Below are 22,505 nucleotides of genomic sequence, written 5' to 3'. Positions count from 1 at the left end.
AAATTTAAAATCCCATTTCACTACTACATTGAATGTATTCTTTTTGAATGTATTCTTCAAATTACACTTACAAAAAATGAGCAGTTATTTAAAATATCAGAGAGAAAGATTTCTGCTCTCACAATAAAGCATTTTAATAATCCCAAAACTTCAAATGACCATCACTTGTATGTTTCAGTTACAACCATGCTTTCCATGACAGGAGTAAACTTCCTTCAAAAAGTCTACAGCTCCCACAGACCCTTACTGTGAAGAAAATGTTAAGATCAAAAACATGAAGCCATTTAAAACATTAACCAAAAGGTATACAGAAAGCTTTAACAGAAGTTCTAAATACCTATCAGAAACTCCGGACAGCCTCTGTTAGATTACACCATCAATCTTAGACTGCACTCGTGCAAGTCATTTAAGTTGTGAGTACACAACATATTACAATAGTCTTCAAATGCCACCACTTGTCAAAGGCTAAGCTCAAGAGTTACCCTAAGTAATCGCACATTTTTTTTTTTTTAAAGAAACTTTGGAAGAGACTATATACAAGAATTTTATGGAGCATTGTATTGTTAGTGAGTGGAATGAGGGGGCAAGTTGGCCACAGTAATGCTGCTTTCCAGCCTTTTTCTACAGAGTAATTTAAATGAAGCGACAATGTACATTTATCTGAAAAAGAAACAGGCAGCCTTACTTTGTGAACTGAACATCTGATCATTAGGATAAGAGGCCTAAGACGAATAGGAATCCTTTCCTAAGTCCATCATACATAGGAAAAAAATTCATTAGCAAAGTGTTTGGGGAAACAATATTCCATTTCTCTCTCTCATAATTAAGACCCCTTTAACTAGGAATGTTAACCTCTGCACTTGACAGCCAGCCAGCTAATACTTGTTTTTTCTGGCATGGATACACTGGTGAAGGTTACTCGTGCTGAAATTAGCCACTGAACATTCCAGGAAGAGACCACTACTGGAGTGTTAGTACTTCTTTCCTAGCCTTTTTAAATAATGTTGTATTATTCTCATCATGTGGCCTGTAATTTAAAAAATCTGTTGCATTATGTAGGAGACTTATAACAAGTTCATTATTATGATGTCTTATAACAGTATTAAGCAAAAAAGAGAAGCACTCAAAATTGCAAGTATAACAAATCAAATGGAGCACATTAACAACTGCACTTTAAGCAACAAGTGCAAATCCAATCAATATATCAGTGGTTAAGTCAACAGCAGAAACTATTTTATCCACTTAATCATTAACTTTATTAAAATAATTATATTTGCATAAAGAAGATCAGACTGTAGAGTATTATTTACAAAATCACCAATGCCATTTAAAAGTGTGGAGATTTAATATAGGAAAATTAGAATTATTTTGATTCAATAAGAGACTAAGTAGGTTTACTGTAAGCAAACCATTTTTTATTTTTTAAACAAAGTTAAAGCAGTCAGAATATTTTCCCCTTTTGCTTTTCTCTGGCCCTTCTTTTCAGGTGACATGGTTGCATGGGGGCTTCCAGCTAGGATGATGGACACAACTGTCTCTGCCTCTAAGTCTGGAGGGCAGAGAGTGGAGCTGCTCTTTTGTATTATGGTTTGTACAGAATCACTGCTGTTTTGTAAAGGTATTATTGAATTTCGTACAGTAATTTAGTGATTTTGTATACGTGATTCTGTTTTTTAAACTGCATTCTAAAAACAAGCCTAAATGCAGTAGGACAAAAGCTCAAATCTCAAGTCACCTTTCTTTTGTTGCAATTACAGTTTTTGGAACATTTTTGGTTGACTTCCACCCAGTGTACACCACTGCACACGACCTGCAGGAATTTAACAGACAATGCCACTTGGTAACATCCCTACAGTAGGTTTTTCTCAGTGCCAAAACAGTTTTGACAAGAGAGAGAGATTACTTAGAACAACTATTATTTTCACTGGACAGCAATGTCTATTACCTTGCTATTCAGACTTGATTTTATGCAAGCAACTAGGTAACATTACAAGTATATATAATCGTTGCATACTCCAATAATAACAAGCTGAAACTGATCTGATAAATTAAAATTGCACTGGCTCCAAAACAAATAAAAAAAATATACACAACAGATGCACAAAAATTATGTAATTAACCAATATTGAAAGGATTCTAGTTGGTATACTTTACACATTTTCTCTAAGACATATAATATACCCCATGTATAAATGATGTAAATTACAATGGACATGACAAAAATATTGCTAAATAATATCAAATACCTCTGGGAATAGGTTAACACTAGAAAAAACACTGTAGCAGATATCCAAAATGGTTAACATTTTCAGAATTTCTTTTAAGAAACATACTGTAAAGTGAACAGAATTCTGAACCAAACTCTCTCAAATAAAAATGGCATATATAAGGGATGTTTGCTCCTTAAGAAACCTCTCTAGGAATCATATCTGAAACTGTTGTAGTAAGAGTGCCCTTCAGTTAAATGAACAAGCTAACTTGTATACTAACTACAGAAATCCCCCACCTCACTCCCTCAAAAAAACCCAACCAACAAAAACCCAATGCAGGTCACTTGCATCCCTTAACAGTTTTATGACAAATCATTAGCTAAGGGACATGAAAAATAATAGCGTGCACAGAATTCACTGGAATTCATTGAAAAAGGTTCTAGAAATTCATCCTTAATTCAGCACCATAACCTCCTTGGTTAATAACCTTACTTGAACTGATCAGATATTTTTACCATTTTGTGCAGGTGTGCCTGACCATTTTATTTTCAACCTCTGCACTGCTGGGGGGTGAGGAGGGAGGGAGGATATGCACTCCTGAAAAAGTTTCACCTCATGAGATCAAAAAAGTAAAGATGACCTCTCATTTCATGCTATTACATACCTATAACCTTAATTTAAAAATGTAGCTATGGAATACAGACATTTACATTTTGATAATTACTATACAGGTAAAAAAAAAAAAGGGGGGGGGAGGCGAAAATTCACAACTTAAAAGCAAATTATAAACTTATGGATATACGTATAAGAATTCTTAACCACTGCAAAGAGGAAATATTTCCTGAGATACTACATAAAGCCTCCATCTTAGAATTTTAATTACATTGCCAATGTAAGTGTTGCTATTAATGTCTTCTGTAACAATGCATGCACTATGGTAATATTTATTTTTTTTAAAAGAACATAAAACGAAATTCGTATCCACCACTGCCTGTTATCCTTCAGGCTGCAATTCTATATGCAAAGTTTTGGAAGCCAAGGCTATTTCAACCATTCTCCATGACCCCAACACAGTGAACTTCTTTCTCCTTTCAGAAAAAAAATATTCTGACTGTTCCCTGGATTTAAATTTAATTAGACCTTCACTCCTCTGTTACAGAAGATTTTCTGGGTCTGAGAACAAGATCTTTGAGAGAGGCGGTGATTTCTTGGAGTTCTTTTCGAATAGTGTCTGCACTTTCTTTGTCCCCTAGGTTATCATCCACTGTGTCATCATCCCCTTGTCCAATCTTATAATTCTGACTGATCAACTGTTTCACCACTAATCCCTGGTATTTGACCAGAAGAGAATGTTGATCCTGAGGGGGGAAAACATTAAAGAAATGGGTTAAGGTTATTTAAAGGAGCACAGCTGACTTTGAGATTAAAGTCAGCCAATATTTTTTCATCAAGACATTTTACAATCTAAATTGTCACATGAATATTTTATAGCATATCAAAAATTAAATGTCTGTAGTAATGAACAGGCATCTATACTACAGAAACAGCATGTTTAGCCACTGGAGGAGGGAGTGCTATGCAGTAATTAACAGCAGTTTGAAGCACATTTTTGGGTATACCTTGGATTTTCTTTAAAATTTAATTGAAAGAAGTCAGGATTTACTCTCACTTCTTTGGGGAGAGGTAACGGTTAGAGAATGAGGACCTGTTCAATGATCCGCCCTTGGAAGGTGAATCCAATAAAGTTTGCAGATACCTGCAGACCAGGGGTGGGCAAACTATGGCTTGAGAGCCACATCCAGCCCTTCAGAGGTTTTCATCTACCCCTCAAGCTCCAGGGGTTGCTCCGCGCGGCTCCCAGAAGCAGTGGCATGTCCCTCCGAACCCCTCAGTCCCACCCTCCTGCACCCCAGAGCCCACACCCCCCGCCGGAGTCCGCATCCCCTCCTGTACCCAACCCCCAATTTCATGAGCATTCATGGCCCACCATACAATTTCCATACCCAGATATGGCCCTTGTGCCAAAAGTTTGCCCATCCCTGCTGTAGACTCTGGTGAACATTTACGTTGTTGATCCCATGGAACCACCCCATCAACGGCTCAGTGAAATTACAACCTTTAAACTACAATCAAGAGTTGGACATAGAGACACCTCATAGCTCTGAATCATCCTCACAGATCACTATAATTTACAGATGACGTGTGACAGATGAAGCCACATGGAAGTGCTAGAGCAGGGATCGGCAACCTTTGGCATGTGGCCCGCCAGGATAAGCCCCCTGACGGGCCGGGCCAGTTTGTTTACCTACCGCGTCCGCAGGTTCGGCCAATCGCGGCTCCCACTGGCCGCAGTTCACCGTTCCAGGCCAATGGGGGCTGCGGGAAGTGGCGCGGGCCGAGGGACATGCTGGCTGCTGCTTCCCGCAGCCCACATTGGCCTGGAATGGCAAACTGCGGCCAGTGGGAGCCGCGATCGGCCGAATCTGCGGATGCGGCAGGTAAACAAACCAGCCTGGCTCGCCAGGGGGCTTACCCTGGCGTGCCGCAGGTTGCCGATCCCTGTGCTAGAGTGCTAACGCCAATAAACAGACTGAGTCAGATAAAATAGAGAGAACTTTTATATTCTACACCTATAGATATTTTATATCTATATATTTATATGTTTTATATTCTAGGCCTATAGATTCTATAACTTTATATTCTACACCTAGAACTATTCAGTGCTGGACAGTTCCATGCTTTCCTTAAAACAGTCAGACACTACAGGATGCAATTTCGTAAGTAAGATACCTCTGGGATCTTAGTAGTTAGGAAAGTAATGATTTGTGGTACACATCTTCCTGGTGCATGAAGCATGCACTGTGTTGAAAACTGAAACAACAGGATCGATATCAGATGTAAAACAAGAGCTGGATCTTCTGTAACTTTCAACTGTTCAATCAGAGCCTGTCTATGCTGAAACAGAATTTGCCTAAGAAAACAAAAAGTGCATAGAGAAAACATTTTTTTTCTGTTTTGTTCTTTATCTGGTTGGAATTTATAATATGTATTTAGATTTGATGGATATTAACTTTTTTCCTCCCAACAGACTGATTCTTAGTATTAATGGGTGGCATTTTCAGAAGTGCTCGCCATAGGCCAAGCTCAAAGCTCTTGAAAAATGACATCCTGAACTTTTAAAATTACATCTCTGTAAAAAATGATATAAAGCAGCCATCTCCACCATCAGAAAAATTAGCTTCAAACTTGGTACGCTCTCTGCAAATTAAATATCTGATGTTTGGAAAGATGCCTAAACTTTGTCTAAAAAGAAGAGCCCTGAATTTATCTCCCCCTCCACCCTTTATTTAGCTACATGTTCCACTGCTACCAAGTTAATTATCTAAAATGTGTGCAGATATAATGCTATACAATTTAAAAGTTACCTTTCCTTCTTTTTGTCCCCTTTTTTCACCATGATATCACAAGCATCTGCTGAAGAATCAAGGCACAAAAGAAAGTCTTCTAAACTCTATAAAAAAAAATTAGACCCAGGTATATAGACACTTAATTTGTGCTAGTGGCTAAAAACCCTAGTTTATAGCACATCGTTTTTCCCTGTTCAAATTTATGGCATTCAGATCATAGAGATGTAAAATAATCAACAATGTAAGGACAGGGGAAAGGATTCTGTTTAAAATAAAATGTTACTAAACCTTTAAAAAAGTTTATATATTTAAATAGTAAACGGAATAAAATTAAGTAACTGAATGCAATCCATTTCTAATGCTAATACATTGTGGAAAAAAGTATACAATAGGATATCTTCTACAAGGTATTGCAATATTATCTACTTTTCTTAAGAAAAGATTAGGCAGTAACTCGTTCTTTGCAGTTTTGTTTTACAGCTGCTATAGTCCACAATTTAATGATTATGATGGCTAAATGCCTATAGAGGTAAGGGCTCAAGAATTTTAGGGGGAGAATACATGAAACATTAAGTGTTCTAAATAAAGGTTAAGAAACTGCATTTTTATGTCTACTGCCAACATGATAAATTGAGATTACCCTCTAGCCCCTTAAAAATGTTTATGGAATGAAGATTTACTTATTCTTATTGATTTACAAGAATTCAGATTGAGGATATTTGTATGCAGCCTTCCCAGCAACAGTAATCACCTATCAGAATCTTTAACTAGCATTACATTAGTAGAATGGATAATCAGAACTCTGGAAGTTTTTGGAGAAATTTACCTTGCCATTCAGAGAAGTATGTAGCTTAGTTAAAGGACCTCTGGTCTCTTCAGGTAATTTACCTAAAATCTTTTTCCTGACCTATTGGGAAAAAAACGTAATATTGTTTTACAAATAAATTTCAGGTTTATCTTCATGTCAATACTTTATAACTGAGAAGCTGTTACAAAGAGTTAGGAAAGAGTATTAATATTGCAATTATTAAAATGAAATTGCCTTAAAGAGGAATAAAAGTGGTATCTACATACCTCACTTGTAATGGCAGTACGATCTTCTGCTGCCATCATTACATCGGCAGCAAGGAAGTTGAAAATAAGATTTGTGATGTCTGTACAAATGGTCTTCAGCATGTGTTTGGCAAGATTAGTTTGTGTTTCATCTGTAAGATATAATTTCTGTAAGTAAAAGCAGAGTAAGAAAGTAACTTATTATGTTGTCTAATCCACCCACATGACAGTTCAGATTTCCCTATAGCAGTGGCTCCCATGCAGTGGGCTAAGGACTACCGATGGTCCACAGAAAGGTAGCTGGACATGTGGTGCAAGCTCTCCTTGTTTCCAGCTGCTTCTATAGGAGTCCAATGTTCCTCACGGCAAGCATGAGCCTGGAGGCCTGAAAAATGCAACTGGAATGGAGGAGTCAGAGCAGCCGATACTACTAGGGGATGCAGCTACAGAAGGAGGAGAAGAAACTGGTGCCTGAGGACAGCTCCTGAACCACAAATGAGACTGGAGCTGCCAGCCACCACACGAGAGAACTATCCCAAAGAGCAGGAGAAAAGGGACTAAAGCAGCAGGGTTCCAGGGACAAGGCAAAGAGGCAGCACCTTCAGAGAACTAAACAGAAAGAACAGGAAGGAGGTGCAGAGAAACACATGCAGGATGAAGAGGAACAGATACTAGGGGTAAATGTAATGAAAGGCAAAAAGAGACAGTATGATTAATATATGTTACAAAGGCAGACAACTTACTGCTTTAGAGACAGTTAGAAATATTTCATGTTTCCTCTAATGCTACTTTTTACATGTAAGCAAGAACTGTAGTTGCCACAGTGATGCTATGCAAGTGTGAATAGCAAGGGAGACCCTCTAAATTAAGATGTTGTCCATAATGTGAAGAAATTTGAGAAGTGTTGACTACAGTATATTGCCTAGTGATTTGTTCATCCATGTTTTAAGTGATTCAAGTGATGAGGGTTCTGCTACTTCACTTGGGAGACTATTCCATAATCAAACAAATGTCACAATCAGGATACTTTTCCTCATATTCAGCATAATTTCCCAGTTCTTAGTTTCATCCTCAACTTCCCATAGATACAGATTACATCCTTACAGTACCACCGTAATTCCGCTCCCTCCTTGGCATTTATATCATTTAAATACAACTAGATTTAGCTAAAACAGACTCTACTCAATGACAGCATAGTTCTTCATCCTTAATAATTTGTCACTTTTCTTAATATATTCAAATGTCATCACCTTTCTAGTACTGAGGTGTTCATATTTTTTTTTTAAGGAAATATTTGTTGTACCTGTAAAATGCTTTGTTCCCTTTTCAAATAATCTGATATTATTGTACAAATTTGAAACCTCTTCCTGCAAATCCTTGATGGTCCGCCTCCTGCTAGCTCCAGACGAAGAAGAGGTTGAAGACACGAATACTGAACGTACCACTTCCTGGTAGCTCTTTGTTAGGGACCTCAGAACAGGAAAAAAAGGAAGATCTTACAACTATTTAAAAAAGTAGGGTTTATCCAAATACATTCATTATTAATGAGAAAGTTGTTATACTCCTGTTCCACATGTAGATTCCAGAATGCGATAAAAGTGTATCTAAAAGTAATAACACGTAAGTGATGATAGATTATTAAAATGTACACATATTATGTATTTCTCGTACTTCTAGCAACACAATTTGTTAGGATATAGTTAAGTCCTTGTCAATGTTTTCAATTTCACAGGCCTATAAAACTTGTCCTAAATCCAAACAAGAGGGGAAAAAAGGGTATAAGATGTCCAGTGACGATGCTATTTATAAACTGTTCCAAATGGTCACTGAACTGATTTCAGATAAGACCGTTAAGATGCACTTAAAATAGTATGGGGTTTTTCTCACGTCATTCTCACAGTATAGAAGCAGCATTTCCTAGAATGTCGTATCAGCACAGATTTCCGATATACCAGGAGGTTTGCAATATTAGACAGCCACACCAATTAGCAAGCACTACAATTCTGCTCTCACTCTCAAAAGTACTATTCTTCTAGTCAAAGCAAGCAGGAGGAGATTCATTTAGAATGAATCATTAAACACCTAATTTTACAAAGATGAATTAGTGCACTTACCGTATTAAATGTTCGGCAAGTTCTGTAATAAGCTCTTCAGGGCAGTCCTGTATATGGCTCCTTAAAACATCTTGAATCTCTTCCTGTGACATGAAAGGAATCTCCAGATGCTTATTCCTACCTGTAATGATCATGAGCATTTTAATGGCAGAACATTGAGATGTTTTTAGTTACAGATACCCTGTGGAACAGGATATTGCAATGTCAGGTAGCTCTAACCCCTAACATGAAATGGATTAGCAGTGAATGCTAAGCCGTATGACTTTTGCTACCGATGCAGTTACAACTCTCTCACAAATAAAGACTGATTTTTCTGTTCGGATGACTTGAAAACTACTACTGTATATTTAATACATTATCCACAAAAGATAAAAATGTCAGTTCTAGATTTTTCTCATATTTGTTACCTGGAGCAGAGAATTTTTGTTTTAGCACTCAAAAGCAAGACATAAAATGACAGAGCACCCTTTAGGCCAGGTTCTCACCTAAATTTCAAAACACAATGAATGAGTACAAGAAGCATTACGGAGGGAATGGGGGTTTATAGCAATACAATCACATGGATACTCCGCTTATACTTACACATATTTTGGAGGTTTTGTATTTTTTCTTTTTAATTTAGCATTACCTTAATTGTGGACACTGCAGAAGAAATGAGTTTTCAGGGGGATTAAAAGGAGTGCAAGAGAGTGACTTGGAGAAGCAGAGTAGGAAAGGGATTTCATGTGTAAGGTGCAACATTAAGAGAGATGCAGACCTGCTTGAAGAAGAAACAAATGAAGCATCAAGAATGGCAACATTGAGAGTGATGGGGTAGAGGTGATGAAGAAATAAAAGACACGGTTGGATGAACAGGTGAGGTGGAGCTACTTTTTAAGGACATGGAAGTGAGGAAATGGTTAGATTTGAATTTATATTGGGGTTTCTGTTAGTCAAGCTGGTTGAGCATCGGAAAAAGAGCTCAGTAAATAAAAGTTTGCCAAACAGCACTCACCAAATGCTATTAAACTCAACACATTTATTACAACATATTAATATACGCAATGATTGATTTTAAACGAAACTATGGAGGCTTATACTTAAAAAACCCACCTTGATAGTATTTCACCCAGTAAATGAGCAGTCTGAAGAATTACTGTACTATGGTAGGGGTGGAAAAACTTACTGGCCCTCCAAGCCACATATGACAATCTTCAGAAGTTCGAGAGTCGGAGCACACCTGCCCAGAGCTGGTGCGGCCTGAAGCCCCAAGACCCTCCCTCCTGCTGGACAGAAGTTCCTACCTCACCACCCCACTGCAAGGCAGAGGTCCTGAGCATTCCCCGCCGCCCCCACCCCAGTCTGGTAGGTGGAGAATGGGGGAGAAAGGGCGGAGGAGGCTTGCAAACCGCACTTTAATGGTAAAAGAGCCACTTGTGGTTCACGAGCCACAGTTTGGCCACTTCTGCCCTATGGCCTGGTTTACATTTAAAAATGATCTAGCTATGTCACTCAGGACTATGAAAATTTCACACCCGGAGTGCCATATTTAGGTCGATCTAACCCCCTGTGTAGACGCAGCTAAGTTGATGGAAAAATTCTTCCATTAATTGTCTCTTGGAGAGGTGGATAAACTATATTGATAGAAAAACCCCTTTTGCTGATGAAGAGGTGTCTACACTATGGGGCTATAGCGGCACAGATACAGAAGCATTCTAGCAGCTATAATATAAAACATACTTATGTGAACTATCCAAATCTATTGAAATTGCTTTTAGTTACTGTTAGGGATTCAAGAGACTTATACAAGAGAAATTAGCAGGATTAACCATAAAACTTCTGAGAGATTGTTTTCATTCATATTTCAATTATAACAGTCACCTTTCAAAAGTTAGAATTTACCAACATTTATAGCTCAGCAAGTTTCCCCCTTTATTTAGAAAAGAACAAAAAAGTGTTGTAATTGTGCTCATTTTTCAGTTGCAACCACTATAGGTCACTGAATCAAAGTTAAAACTTTTGGCTGGAGGTTTTCCTTTTTAAGGGAAAAAGGATCAGTTATTTCTAGTCATCACTAGGATTTCCTAATTTAAGCTAGTTAAACCTTGGAATTAGGTAAGAATTGCTGGGTTTATCATACATTATTCAGCAGATATTTAAAGATTAAGTATGATCTGCATCTTGAAATCAAGGTTGTTTATTTTCTATATTTTCTGAATTTAGTAAAAATTCTGCTCTAATTCCCTTTACTTTGATTTCTTTAAGAGTTGCTTACAATGTTCACTATGAATGCTTATTGAAATACCACAATTTATATTGAGATAAATTGTATAAATGAAAAAAACAAAATTACAAACTTGTGCTACTTGCTTGTGATTCCTCATCACTCTCAGCATCCTTTCTTCCTTTCTTCTTAGTTTTCTTAATCCTGATCTCTCTGGCATTTCCACCACCTCCTCCTCTCACACTTCCACTGCCCTCTGGTGACAAATTATGTGTTTAGTACATAGAGAAGCATTGTCCCTTAATGTGATGTTTTTCCAGAGTTATGGTAACAAATGAGGCCGAACTATCTGTTAAAGATACTAGTGAAATAATCTTATCAACCTATCATGAATGGAATCTACATTACATATTGCAGATTATTTAAATATCAAACTGTCACTAAAGAACATGAAAACAAACATACTGATTCACAACTTTTATTAATTGTCACTTCATTAGAAAATTCATTTTATTTTAGTAAACATGTGACTACTCCGCATATCAAATGATATATAACATGTAAACAACATTAGTAAAATAACCGTTCCCGATAGACAACAAAACCAGATACCATTGCTCAAAACACAAGAAAGGTAACCTGATGGCTGAAAATAAGATTTTTATTAATGCAGGTCAGTGCTGCTGAACCATTAAACTACTGAACAAAATTTTTGCAGTTGTATTTAACATGTCATTAACATGAATACTCTACATTACGAGGACAGAATCCTGCACTATAAGCGTTTACCCAATTGCTGATAGCACCTCAATTTTCAGTATGTTCCTTTTCCACTGCCCTTGTTTCTGCTTCTTTCATTTGCAAAATTTTACTCTGTAATATTTGGATTCCATATAAGAAATAACTTTGAAGTCTTAGGCCTCAAATTTTAATGTAAAAATAATTACATTCTCAAGTGGCTAAACAATGGATTAATTCTACTATTGCTTAACAAAAAACATACAAAGGCAATATTCAAATGCTTGTACCGTACAACTTGCTGGCTATTTATTTAATATGAATTCCCAAGCCTTGCTGCTCAGTCATGTCCTGGGACCATAGTAGCGATACTTGTGATACTTAAACTGTAGGTTAGGAACAGCTGTATATTTGGGTAAGCCCTGGCACCTTGTAACTTTCTAGGAAAAAAACAGGCTTTTCGTAGGTTTATTTGAACTGTGACTCAATTAAGTTGAGCAGGAATCGGTTGTTTAATTAACAGTACAATAAGCAGAAATGATAAAAAGCTTTTTTAAAAGAAGCTCTTTAATGATTTGCATCCTATCTTTCACACTGTGCATCAGCACACAAAACAAGCTGCTTATATTGTTGACATGTGCAACCAAGATCTGATCTGTGGAGAGCACACACAAGACAGCATGCAGGCTGTAATTTACAGATGACAGGGTGAATGGGTCGTAAATCCAATGAAAGCCTGGTTAGAGGAACTATAACACTGCACGTTTTTCAGCCTTTTTTTTTTTTTAAATGGACCTGTAAAAAAACGACCATTATTATTTTATTTGTTATTTTATTTGTTATTATGTTATTTGTTATTTTATTGTCTGTTTTCAGTTTCGATGCAAAGACACACCATTGATATATTTTAGACTTTCATACATATTAAACTGTCCACCATTAAGAGCATCGAAACAGGTGATAAGTGGTATCTGTCATTATTTCCAGTACATGTAACAACACTATCTGGAATCTTAAACCATGGTGATGTGGGTCATCGTCATGCATGCTACATAATGGCCAAAAAGAAAACACCACATCACTGAAGCCAATTTGCCAGGGTGCAAGATATATTATGTATGTATGCACGCACCTGCCTATATTTACACACACACAGAGTTTATGCTTATGAAGAGTAAAACACCAGCAAGGCTGGAAGTCATTCTATTTATGACAGTTTCTATTAAAGTTCAAACTCCTCTTTAACTATACCCTAGAAAGATCTGCTGTCTATTGTGGTGAGAATAAGTTTGGTTTCCATGCCAACTCAGTCCTGATCTCTTTAGAGTAGAAACTAATGTTCTATTTAAAGATACGGTTATACTGTGTATCCAATTAAGCTAAATATATCAGTATTTTGATTCTGTTGCTTGTAACAGAACACAAAACTGAGGGACTGAAACAAATTTCTAAATTACCTTATTGAAGTCTTTAGGACTTATTGCATTATGTTTACCCTGATTAAAGATGACTGAAAACTGTGAAGATTCAGAAGGATTTTATATATATTTACATTCTGGAGCAAATTGAGATCTATTGTAAGAAATTTTATTACTAAATAGAACTATGCATGCTTAGACCCAGTATGAATTTGGCCCAGAACGTATTAAAAACTAACAACCTTGTGAACCTTCAAATAATTATGATCTAGCAGTATAATAGACTCTGACTTTAAAACTCACTCCAGCTTCATCTGAAAGGGTCTGGATTTGATGAGTTTTGGAGTACACTGCAAAGCCCATCAATTTCCCCTGCCATTTGGAAAGTAGGAAGGAGGAGGATGGTGAGTCGGGGTGGGGATTTTTCATTGCTTACTTTTTGACTAACTATCGTCAGTTAGAGGGTTAGGTGAAACCGGTGGAATTGTAAATGGGAGTACTTTTATAAATAAGTATAGCCAAGGGAAGACAGGTGCTCTTTTATATAAATAAAAATAATTCTGAGTACCTTACCTGTTGCTTTCTTCCTTCTTTCATCCTTTCTGTCTTTTTTGTTAGCAGATGAATTTTCTAAAATGGAAGCCTGTTTCAGATCCTCTTCGGTGAGTAAATTAACAGGGTTATTTTTCATTTCCTGGAATGAAGAGAATTCATTTAATTTCAAAATATCAATGCAGAATGTGACTAATAAAGCACCATTCATGCAGTCTAGATATTTTAGAACATATTGTCTTAATCACAGAATGTGTTCTACATGCAGCACAGGAAAAAGACACTTATTTTCCTCCTCCAAACCCAACCGCCTGTCCTGCAAGCTCAATGGGACAAAGGTAATCAATGAACAGAACTGTAAAACAAATAGAGTAAAAAATTACATTTATTTTACAGTAATGTATTCAGTCAAGAAACTTACAGACAGTGCGCGTCTCAAATATTTTCATAAATCCTGAAGCCTAAACAGTGTTTAAGTATGTCACCTACAATTATTGAAATAGATTGGGTAGAATTACAGCACTGAATTTTGTAACCTAATTCTATTACCAACATTATCTTCCAAAACATAACTCTCCAAAGAATCTGGGGTTCACGGGGGGAGGGGTCTCAGTCACCAGAGGTTTGTGTGTGCATTTTACTGAATCTAAGGTAACAGTGCACGTGAATATCCTGAACTCTTTATATCTTCCTAATAGGTGAGGCTGGTTCCTCATCACAACTTTACACCATGGAAAAAACACATGACATTTCTCTGCCTCCCTAATCCCTGGTTTCTCTTTTTGTAGTTACAAGATCAATGGGAAAACTGGCCTTCTAAACCCTCTCGGTTTAGCTATCCTGCTTTCCACTGCGTTAAGATGGGGGATCTGATACTGCTTGGCACCAGCTGCTCTAAGATTTGCTATAAGAGACACTGGTGAAAGCAGATGGTCGTCCAAGGCACTGAGAGCGGGTGGAGGGAACAAGCAGCCATCCAGCCCAGCAGCTGGGAAGGAGGGCCCCCAAAAGTAAGAGATTAATGAGGGAGGGGAGTATATGCTGGTCCAACAGAGGAGCTGGGAAACTGTTTGGGACTCTTTTACTCAAACTGATTTAAGAATATGGGGATGGTCCTGGACAAATCAAGATGGCTGGAAGGGTTTCAATTTACTCTTGCTTTTCTCTGTGTGGTTAAAATTGCTTATGGAAAAATAAGACCTTACACAAGCAAAACTGAGAACAAACATACTTTTTAAAAATTGGTCAATAAATAGCATGGAAAATACAAGAAGTTTTTCATAAAGTGAAATTTTCTATTAAACAAACCAGAGTGTTGAAGTAACACGGCAAAAAGTCACTTAAAATTAGGGCTGTCGATTAATTGCAGTTAACTCACATGATTATCTCAAAAAAATCAATTGCGCTTGAAAAAATTAATCACGATTAATCGCACTGTTAAATAATAGAATATTAATTGAAATTTATTAAATATTTTGGATGTTTTTCGACATTTTAAAATATATGGATTTCAATTACAACACAGAATACCAAGTGTACAGTGCTCACTTATTATTTTTGATTTTACAGTGCAAATATTTGTAATGATAAAAGAAATAGTATTTTTCCATTCACCTCACACAAGTACTGTACAATTTCTTTATCGTGAAAGTGCAACTTACAAATATAGTATTTTTTGTTACATAATTGCATTCAAAAACAAAACAATGTAAAACTTTAGATCCTACAAGTCCACTCGGTCCTACTTCTTGTGCAGCCAATCGCTAAGAGAAACAAGTTTGTTTACATTTACGGGAGATAACGATGACCACTTCTTAATTACGTCACCTGAAAGTGAGAACAGGCATTTACATGGCACTTTTGTAGCTGGCGTTGCAAGATATTTATGTGCCAGATGTGCTACAGATTCATATAGCTCTTCATGCTTCGGCCATGGTTCCACGTGTCCATGCTGATGACTCTTGTTAAAATATAATGCATTAATTACATTTATGATGGAACTCCTTGGTGGAGACTTGTAAGTCTCCTGCTCTGTTTCACCTGCATTTTGCCATATATTTCATGTTATAGTAGTCTCAGCTGATGACCCAGCATATGTTCGTTTTAAGAACACTTTCGCTTGAAATTTGACAAAATGCAAAGAAGATATCAATGTGAAATTTCTAAAGATAACTACAGCACTTGACCCAAGGTTGAAGAATCTGGTGGCATCTGACTCAGGTGATGAAAATGAGCATGCATCAGTCTGCACTGCTTTGGATCATTATTGAGCAGAACCTGTCATCAGCATGGACGCATGTCCCCTGGAATGGTGGTTGAAGCATTACGGGACATATGAATCTTTAGCGCATCTGGCATGTAAATATCTTGTGACGCTGGTTACAACAGTGCCGTGCAAACGCCTGTTCTTACCTTCAGGTGACACTGTAAACAAGAGGGCAGCATTATCTTCTGCAAATATAAACAAACTTGTTTGTCTAAGAGATTGGTTGAACAAGAAGTAGGCATGATTAGACTTGTAGGCTCTAAAATTTTACATTGTTTTATTTTTAAAAGCAGGTTTTTTTTTTTTTTTACAAAATTCTACATTTCTAAGTTCAAATTCATGATAAAGAGACTGCGCTACAATACTTGTATTAGGTGAATTGAAAAATATTCTTGTCTTTTACAGTACAAATATTTGTAATAAAAATATAAAGTGAGAACTGCACACACTTTGTGTTGTAAGTGAAATCAATATATTTGAAAATGTAGAAAACATCCAAAAATATTTAAATAAATGGTATTCTATTATTGTTTAATTGCGCAATTAATCGTGAGATTAATTTTTGTAATTGCTTGTCAGCCCTACTTAAAATCATCTCTTTATTATTGTATAAGATACTTAGAAATTTCCCAGACAAATCATTCACTAAATCAGCCTTGGTCAACACCTTTTGATTTCCCTAATCTTAAAATATCAGATAATACCTAGATTCCTAGTTCTGCTAGTGTAAGTGTGCATGGAAGTATTTCTCAAATTTGTTGTAATAAAAACAAATCAATTACTGACCCTGAAACACTGTGAAAATATAGTTTTCAGGTTTTTCTTGTATTTCCTCAACTTATTAATAAGGACACACTTGAATTTCTAAACAAAGGAAGTGGTCATTTTCCTTTATTTATAAACCATATAAATTTCAACAAAAACTAAAATAGGGCCTGATCCCACATACCAGTTTTATGCCAGTGATTTCAATGAAGTTCTCATTTACTCTGGATGTGGGTGATATCAGAATAAGGCTGAGGCTGTAAAACATGCTGAGATGTACAGTGCAGCTGTGCAACTTTGATGTCTATGGACTGATCTGATAGACGCTTTAAATCAGGTTGAGTAACAGATCTTTCAACTCATCCTTACAAAAAGTTCAATAATGAATGATAATTTTATATTTATCTAGTGCTTTAGGAACATTATGTGGTCAAGATCAGAAAACTGGCTATGTAAAAATGGCACCCTCAGTTGCCGAGATTTCCTTCAGCATGTATTCTTAATCATATCAACTTAATTTACCACTTAGGACTTCAGGGAGAGCTGCACAAATGCATCCAACAATAGAACTTGGTCCTAAAATAAATTTTCCTCATGTCATTACTTCAGATCTCAAAATTAGCCAGATGCTTTACTGACAACATCAACAGAACTTAATTAAATTCTTTATACTGGTGATATGTTAGGTAGAAAGAACACACTCTCAGATCTGAAGCCTGAGAGAGAGAGAGCGCGCATTGGAGAAAACATTTTTACTTTACACAAGATTTGCTTTGAAAGACAATAACACACACACATGGAATCGGATGATGCCATTTTTACACGAATAAGTTTTCGGACCTAAATCACAAGAAATATAAAAGGATAAAAAACTGCAGACTAGGAAATTCAAATATGGTTAAAAACAGAAACACATACACACACATCCAGATATACAGGACTGTCATAAATATAAAGGGAAGGGTAAACCCCTTTAAAATCCCTCCTGGCCAGAGGAAAAATCCTCTCACCTGTAAAGGGTTAAGAAGCTAAGGTAACCTCCCTGGCACCTGACCAAAATGACCAATGAGGAGACAAGATAATTTCAAAAGCTGGGAGGAGGGAGAAAAACAAAGGGTCTGTGTCTGTCTGTATGATGCTTTTGCCGGGGACAGAACAGGAATGGAGTCTTAGAACTTTTAGTAAGTAATCTAGCTAGGTATGTGTTAGATTAAGATTTCTTTAAATGGCTGAGAAAAGAACTGTGCTGAATAGAATGACTATTCCTGTCTGTGTGTCTTTTTTGTAACTTAAGGTTTTGCCTAGAGGGATTCTCTATGCTTTAAATCTAGTTACCCTGTAGGGCATCTACCATCCTGATTTTACAGAGGTGATTCCTTTACTTCTATTAAAAGTCTTCTTGTAAGAAAACTGAATGCTTTTTCATTGTTCTAAGATCCAAGGGTTTGGGTCTCTGGTCACCTATGCAAATTGGTGAGGATTTTTACCAAACCTTCCCCAGGAAGTGGGGTGCAAGGGTTGGGAGGATTTGGGGGGAAAGATGTGTCTAAACTATGTTTCCCAGTAAACCCAGATAAAGTTTGGAGGTGGCAGTGGAAATCCAAGGGCAAAGGGTAAAATTAAATTTGTATCTTGGGGAAGTTTTAACTTAAGCTGGTAAAAGTAAGCTTAGGAGGTTTTCATGCAGGTCCCCACGTCTGTACCCTAGAGTTCAGAGTGGGGAAGGAACCTTGACAAGGACAATATACCTTTTCAGCTTTGTGGTGCATCAGCTCCGTGAACAGATCAGTACAACTGTTTATAAATTTCTCGCTGACTACAATAGTGTCACCGAAGATTATAGTTGACAAATGTTTGTTGAAAGATCTCATCACTTGCTGAAGCAAAATTCCAGAATCTTCTATGGATAATGAACTGGGCAGAAGAGTCTAAGATTAAAAACAAAATCATTTATATCTACTGCACATAATATTACATTATGAAGAACAGAAAAGGCCACTTTTACATGTATTAGGAGGAATTACAAATATATGGTAACAGTTTAAAATATACTGTGCTACATCTGAGCTAGATGTGTTCTTCTATTTTAAATGGATCTTTAATCATGAAAGATCCCAAAGTGGTTTAGGAACACTAATTAATTTCACCCAGCAATGATATACAGCTGCCTCTGTAATGGAAGACAGCAACTAAAAAGTGCATCCCAATAGACTAGGACAGAAAATAAGGCAGCATATTATTGCTAAAATAAGAATTTAGCTAGAACACAATGTCTAACATCCCCTTATTTTGGTGAAAAATATAACAAACAGTCTGTTTTAAAAATCTCATCTGACAAACGGCACCTCCAGAAGTAAAGTGTTCCCTAATACAATACTGGAGCAATGGCTCTGTACTGATTAAGAAAAATGAGTTTGCCTTAGAAGTCTACCAACAAAGCCTGACTGAGCTTCAGGCAAGTTTAAGATGGTGAAGCAGCAGTTGTGTGTTTCCCTGGTTATTAGATCTAAGTGACTTGAAAATTCTGCTTTAAAGTAACATTATTGGATAACATGGACAAAAAACGGAAGAAATACATTCCACTGGGGGGTGTGGGGGGGGAAGCATACCGCTATATCCACCCACGTTCCAGAGCTGATGGCTTCATCGACCGAAGCCTCTACCTGATCCACAATTTCCTGACCAACACAGGCTGCTTTCAGAAATAGGAGTTTTGTGGACTTGTATCTTTTCTTTATGTAGTTCACAGGGTCTGGGATGCCAAGTCTGGACAACGCATCAAATTCTGTAAAACCGTAAAAAGTTTGTTAAGTTTTACCCATTCACTGGGCCTTCAAGAAATCAACATTTCGAAGAACAAATACACACACAGGGAAGATACTAAACTCTTGAAGAGACAACAGTGCCTCATGAAAAAAACATTGTACTTAGAAACTATTCCACTGATTGGATGCCCATGAACCCCAGTAATACAATTTCAAACCTTACTTTGTACATGTAAGGAGAGTATCTGAGAAATGTAACCTAAACATAAGTAGCATATAGGCTAAGTCTACTCAGCCAGGGTGAAAAATACCCATGCTGCCACAACTCATTCAATTTAAAGGTATAAAAGCTGGTCAGTTTTCATTCTGCAGTTTCTTTTTCAAGCTGCGGCAGAGGCATTGGGGTAATCTTTCTGCAGACCCAGATGCACTTGTTTACACTTGATCCACATTTGTGTCATCAGAACAACAGAAGTGTCATCAACTATCCTCCTGATAAATAAAGATACATTTACAGGGTATCTGTTGGCGTTTAAAACATTCAAAGCGTCGCTCATAATTAAAGTAATGTGCAGGACTTTAGCTCAACTGCGCTTTCTATGTGGGAAAGTACAAACACAGAACAGCTTGCAAATCTAGGCACTGCAATTATGCAGATATATACTGTATGCATGTATTTTGGAAGACAGTAACAAGCCTTTACCAAAGAAATACCAACTACAGTAGTAGCACTTCAATTATTCTTATAAGTCTCAGACACTGGATTCACTTGGCTCTTTTAGTTACCTAGATCAATTTCCAAAAAGACCTTCTATTCATAAAGAATAAAGATCAGTTACCTAGGTAACCATTTTGCTTGAAAAAGGAGTCCACCCAGTTGCTCTGTGTTCTGGCATAGATGTCTGGAACAAACACAGCCTTATCCTGCCTCCCACCAACCACTGTGCCTTTTAGACGTCCAGTGTTAACTAGTTCTTCTAACACAGCTGAAAGAATAAAATAAATGAAGCAACAGTTACAGTAAAATACATACATCAAAAATTTTGGAATTATTTCCCTCCTATTTTCATTCTCTCTTCTTGTATTTCCGCCCCGCCTCTTTTTACTACCAGTTGCTAACTGAAAGAAACCAATCACAAAACTACTGGTACTTGTTTTAGTGAAGCGATTCTAAGCTCCCACAATTTTTAATTCTGATAATTTCCTGCCAAATGTACAGTTCCAAGGGAGAAAGCTGCTGTGACAGTATAAGACTACTTTTTTATTGAAAACATACCTAGAAAGTTGGTCACAATGCTGCTCTTCCCTAGTAGCAAATGAAATACATTATGATTTTATTAACTTCCCATTGGATGGGTGTTAACTTTTCAGAACCAAGGCTGAAAATGTTGTGATCTTATCATTTTAAAATCATGGCAAGAATGATGCCTATAACAAGTCAGATGCGAAAGCCTGTCCCCCTGTTGGTGACTATACCTGATCTTCAAAAGTTCCAATTAACCCCTTGACACCAAGAATCAGCAGCCCACTGATAGGAATACACACTGCTGGCAAAGGACACATTGGCAACCACTGGTACTAAATTATTATGGCCAACTTAACACAAAACATATTATTTTCAATTTATTCAAGTTGCATTGAAGGTTCAGGTCCCATAATCCTTCTGCATTCTGTTACTGCTCCCTTTACAAGCCATAGCTTATATAAAACTCTATAAATGAAGGAGGCATCAAGCTCTGCTACTTTTTATGGTCCTATTGCTGGGATTCTCAAACTTTATTGCACCGCGACCTCCCTCTGACAACAAAAATTACTACATGACCCCGGGGGGGGGGGGAACAAAGCCTGAGACTGCCCAAGCCCCACTGCCCCAGGCCGAGGTGGGGGGCCAAAGCAGAAGCTCAAGGGCTTCAGCCCCAGGTGGGGGAAACTGTTACCTGAGCCCTGCCACCCAGGGCTGAAGTCCTTGGGATTTGGCTTCAGCCCCAAGTGGTAAAGTTTGGGCTTTGGCCCCCAGCAAGTCTAATGCCAGCCCTGACGACCCCATTAAAACAAGGTTGCAACTGACTTTGGGGGTCCTGACCCACAGTGTGAGAACCACTGTTCTAATGGAATTTTTTATCCTAGGTTTTGTTTTACAGAATGTGTTGAGTTCTTCATTAAAGAAAAGACAGACAGATTAGCCATGGGTTTATCCCTGGAGTAAAACACGAAGTGGGAACACATATCACAGCTCTTCCTTCATTAACTGGCTAACAAGAATGGGAACAGAAAGCAAGGGGAACACAACCAGAAAGAAACAGAGAGACCCTTCCCTATGGCAAAAACCCACTAAATCTAAGTCATGACTAGAGAATTTGTGACAGGAGCTCTACAATACAGAAATGGACAGGCGAGCAAACAGGTGATAAATTACTTTTCCCCTTCCATCCAAACAAAGGATAAACAAGTGATGTGTATCATCCTCAGGACTGAAACAGAAAAGAGGGCTGGGGGACACACTATAGAAACTGCCATCTGAGAAAGTCGTCATCATGCAACTACTCATGGTATGCCCATCTCAACAGTATAAGCTACGGGTGTGTGGCCATGCGAACTGAATCTCTCAGGATGGGACAATAAAATATTAGGGGCAGTGATAAACACTGCCAAAGTGGGAACTATAGCATCTTGAAATTTAGGGCTTGTGAACCTGGCAAAATTGACTGGAATAGCTATTGCAGAATAACCTAGTTTGCAACAGCTATGTGGGAGTAACTCCCTATGTGGACACCGTTATTCTGAAATATGAGTGCCCACATGGGATATTATTCTGAAGTAGCTTGCACTTTAAATTCACACCCTATTATATTCCAGAATAACTTCCCTATTTACACAAGACCATATACACAACCAGCTAGGACTGCGACGAATAAAGCTAAGCAAATGGTAGCAACAGTGGAAAATTTTCGTAGGAAAAAAACAAAAATAGTTTTGGCCAGTCTAGGCTGTTTTCCATACTGGTGTAGGGACAA

At 37.4% G+C, this 22,505-nt stretch overlaps 1 protein-coding gene across 1 annotated transcript in view; it reads right to left on the bottom strand.

Moving 5' to 3' along the window:
- Nucleotides 1–1,232: 1,232 nt before the first annotated feature.
- Nucleotides 1,233–22,505, bottom strand: part of UFL1 (UFM1 specific ligase 1) — a 43,183-nt gene continuing 21,910 nt past the window's right edge. The window contains exons 8-19 of the mRNA XM_048844955.2: nucleotides 20,331–20,477; nucleotides 19,336–19,511; nucleotides 18,475–18,654; nucleotides 13,717–13,837; nucleotides 11,121–11,243; nucleotides 8,785–8,905; nucleotides 7,974–8,140; nucleotides 6,692–6,822; nucleotides 6,444–6,524; nucleotides 5,636–5,721; nucleotides 5,001–5,181; nucleotides 1,233–3,568 (exon numbers count right to left, since the gene is read on the bottom strand). Coding sequence (XP_048700912.1) covers nucleotides 3,353–3,568; nucleotides 5,001–5,181; nucleotides 5,636–5,721; nucleotides 6,444–6,524; nucleotides 6,692–6,822; nucleotides 7,974–8,140; nucleotides 8,785–8,905; nucleotides 11,121–11,243; nucleotides 13,717–13,837; nucleotides 18,475–18,654; nucleotides 19,336–19,511; nucleotides 20,331–20,477 — 1,730 coding nt within the window. The 3' untranslated portion in view covers nucleotides 1,233–3,352. The remainder of the gene's footprint in view (nucleotides 3,569–5,000; nucleotides 5,182–5,635; nucleotides 5,722–6,443; nucleotides 6,525–6,691; nucleotides 6,823–7,973; nucleotides 8,141–8,784; nucleotides 8,906–11,120; nucleotides 11,244–13,716; nucleotides 13,838–18,474; nucleotides 18,655–19,335; nucleotides 19,512–20,330; nucleotides 20,478–22,505) is intronic.

The sequence above is a fragment of the Caretta caretta genome, chromosome 3 (assembly GCF_965140235.1).
Source record: "Caretta caretta isolate rCarCar2 chromosome 3, rCarCar1.hap1, whole genome shotgun sequence".
NCBI lineage: Eukaryota > Metazoa > Chordata > Testudines > Cheloniidae > Caretta > Caretta caretta.
Note: the sequence above shows the minus strand (reverse complement) of the source record. Positions and strands in the feature narration are given on the sequence as shown.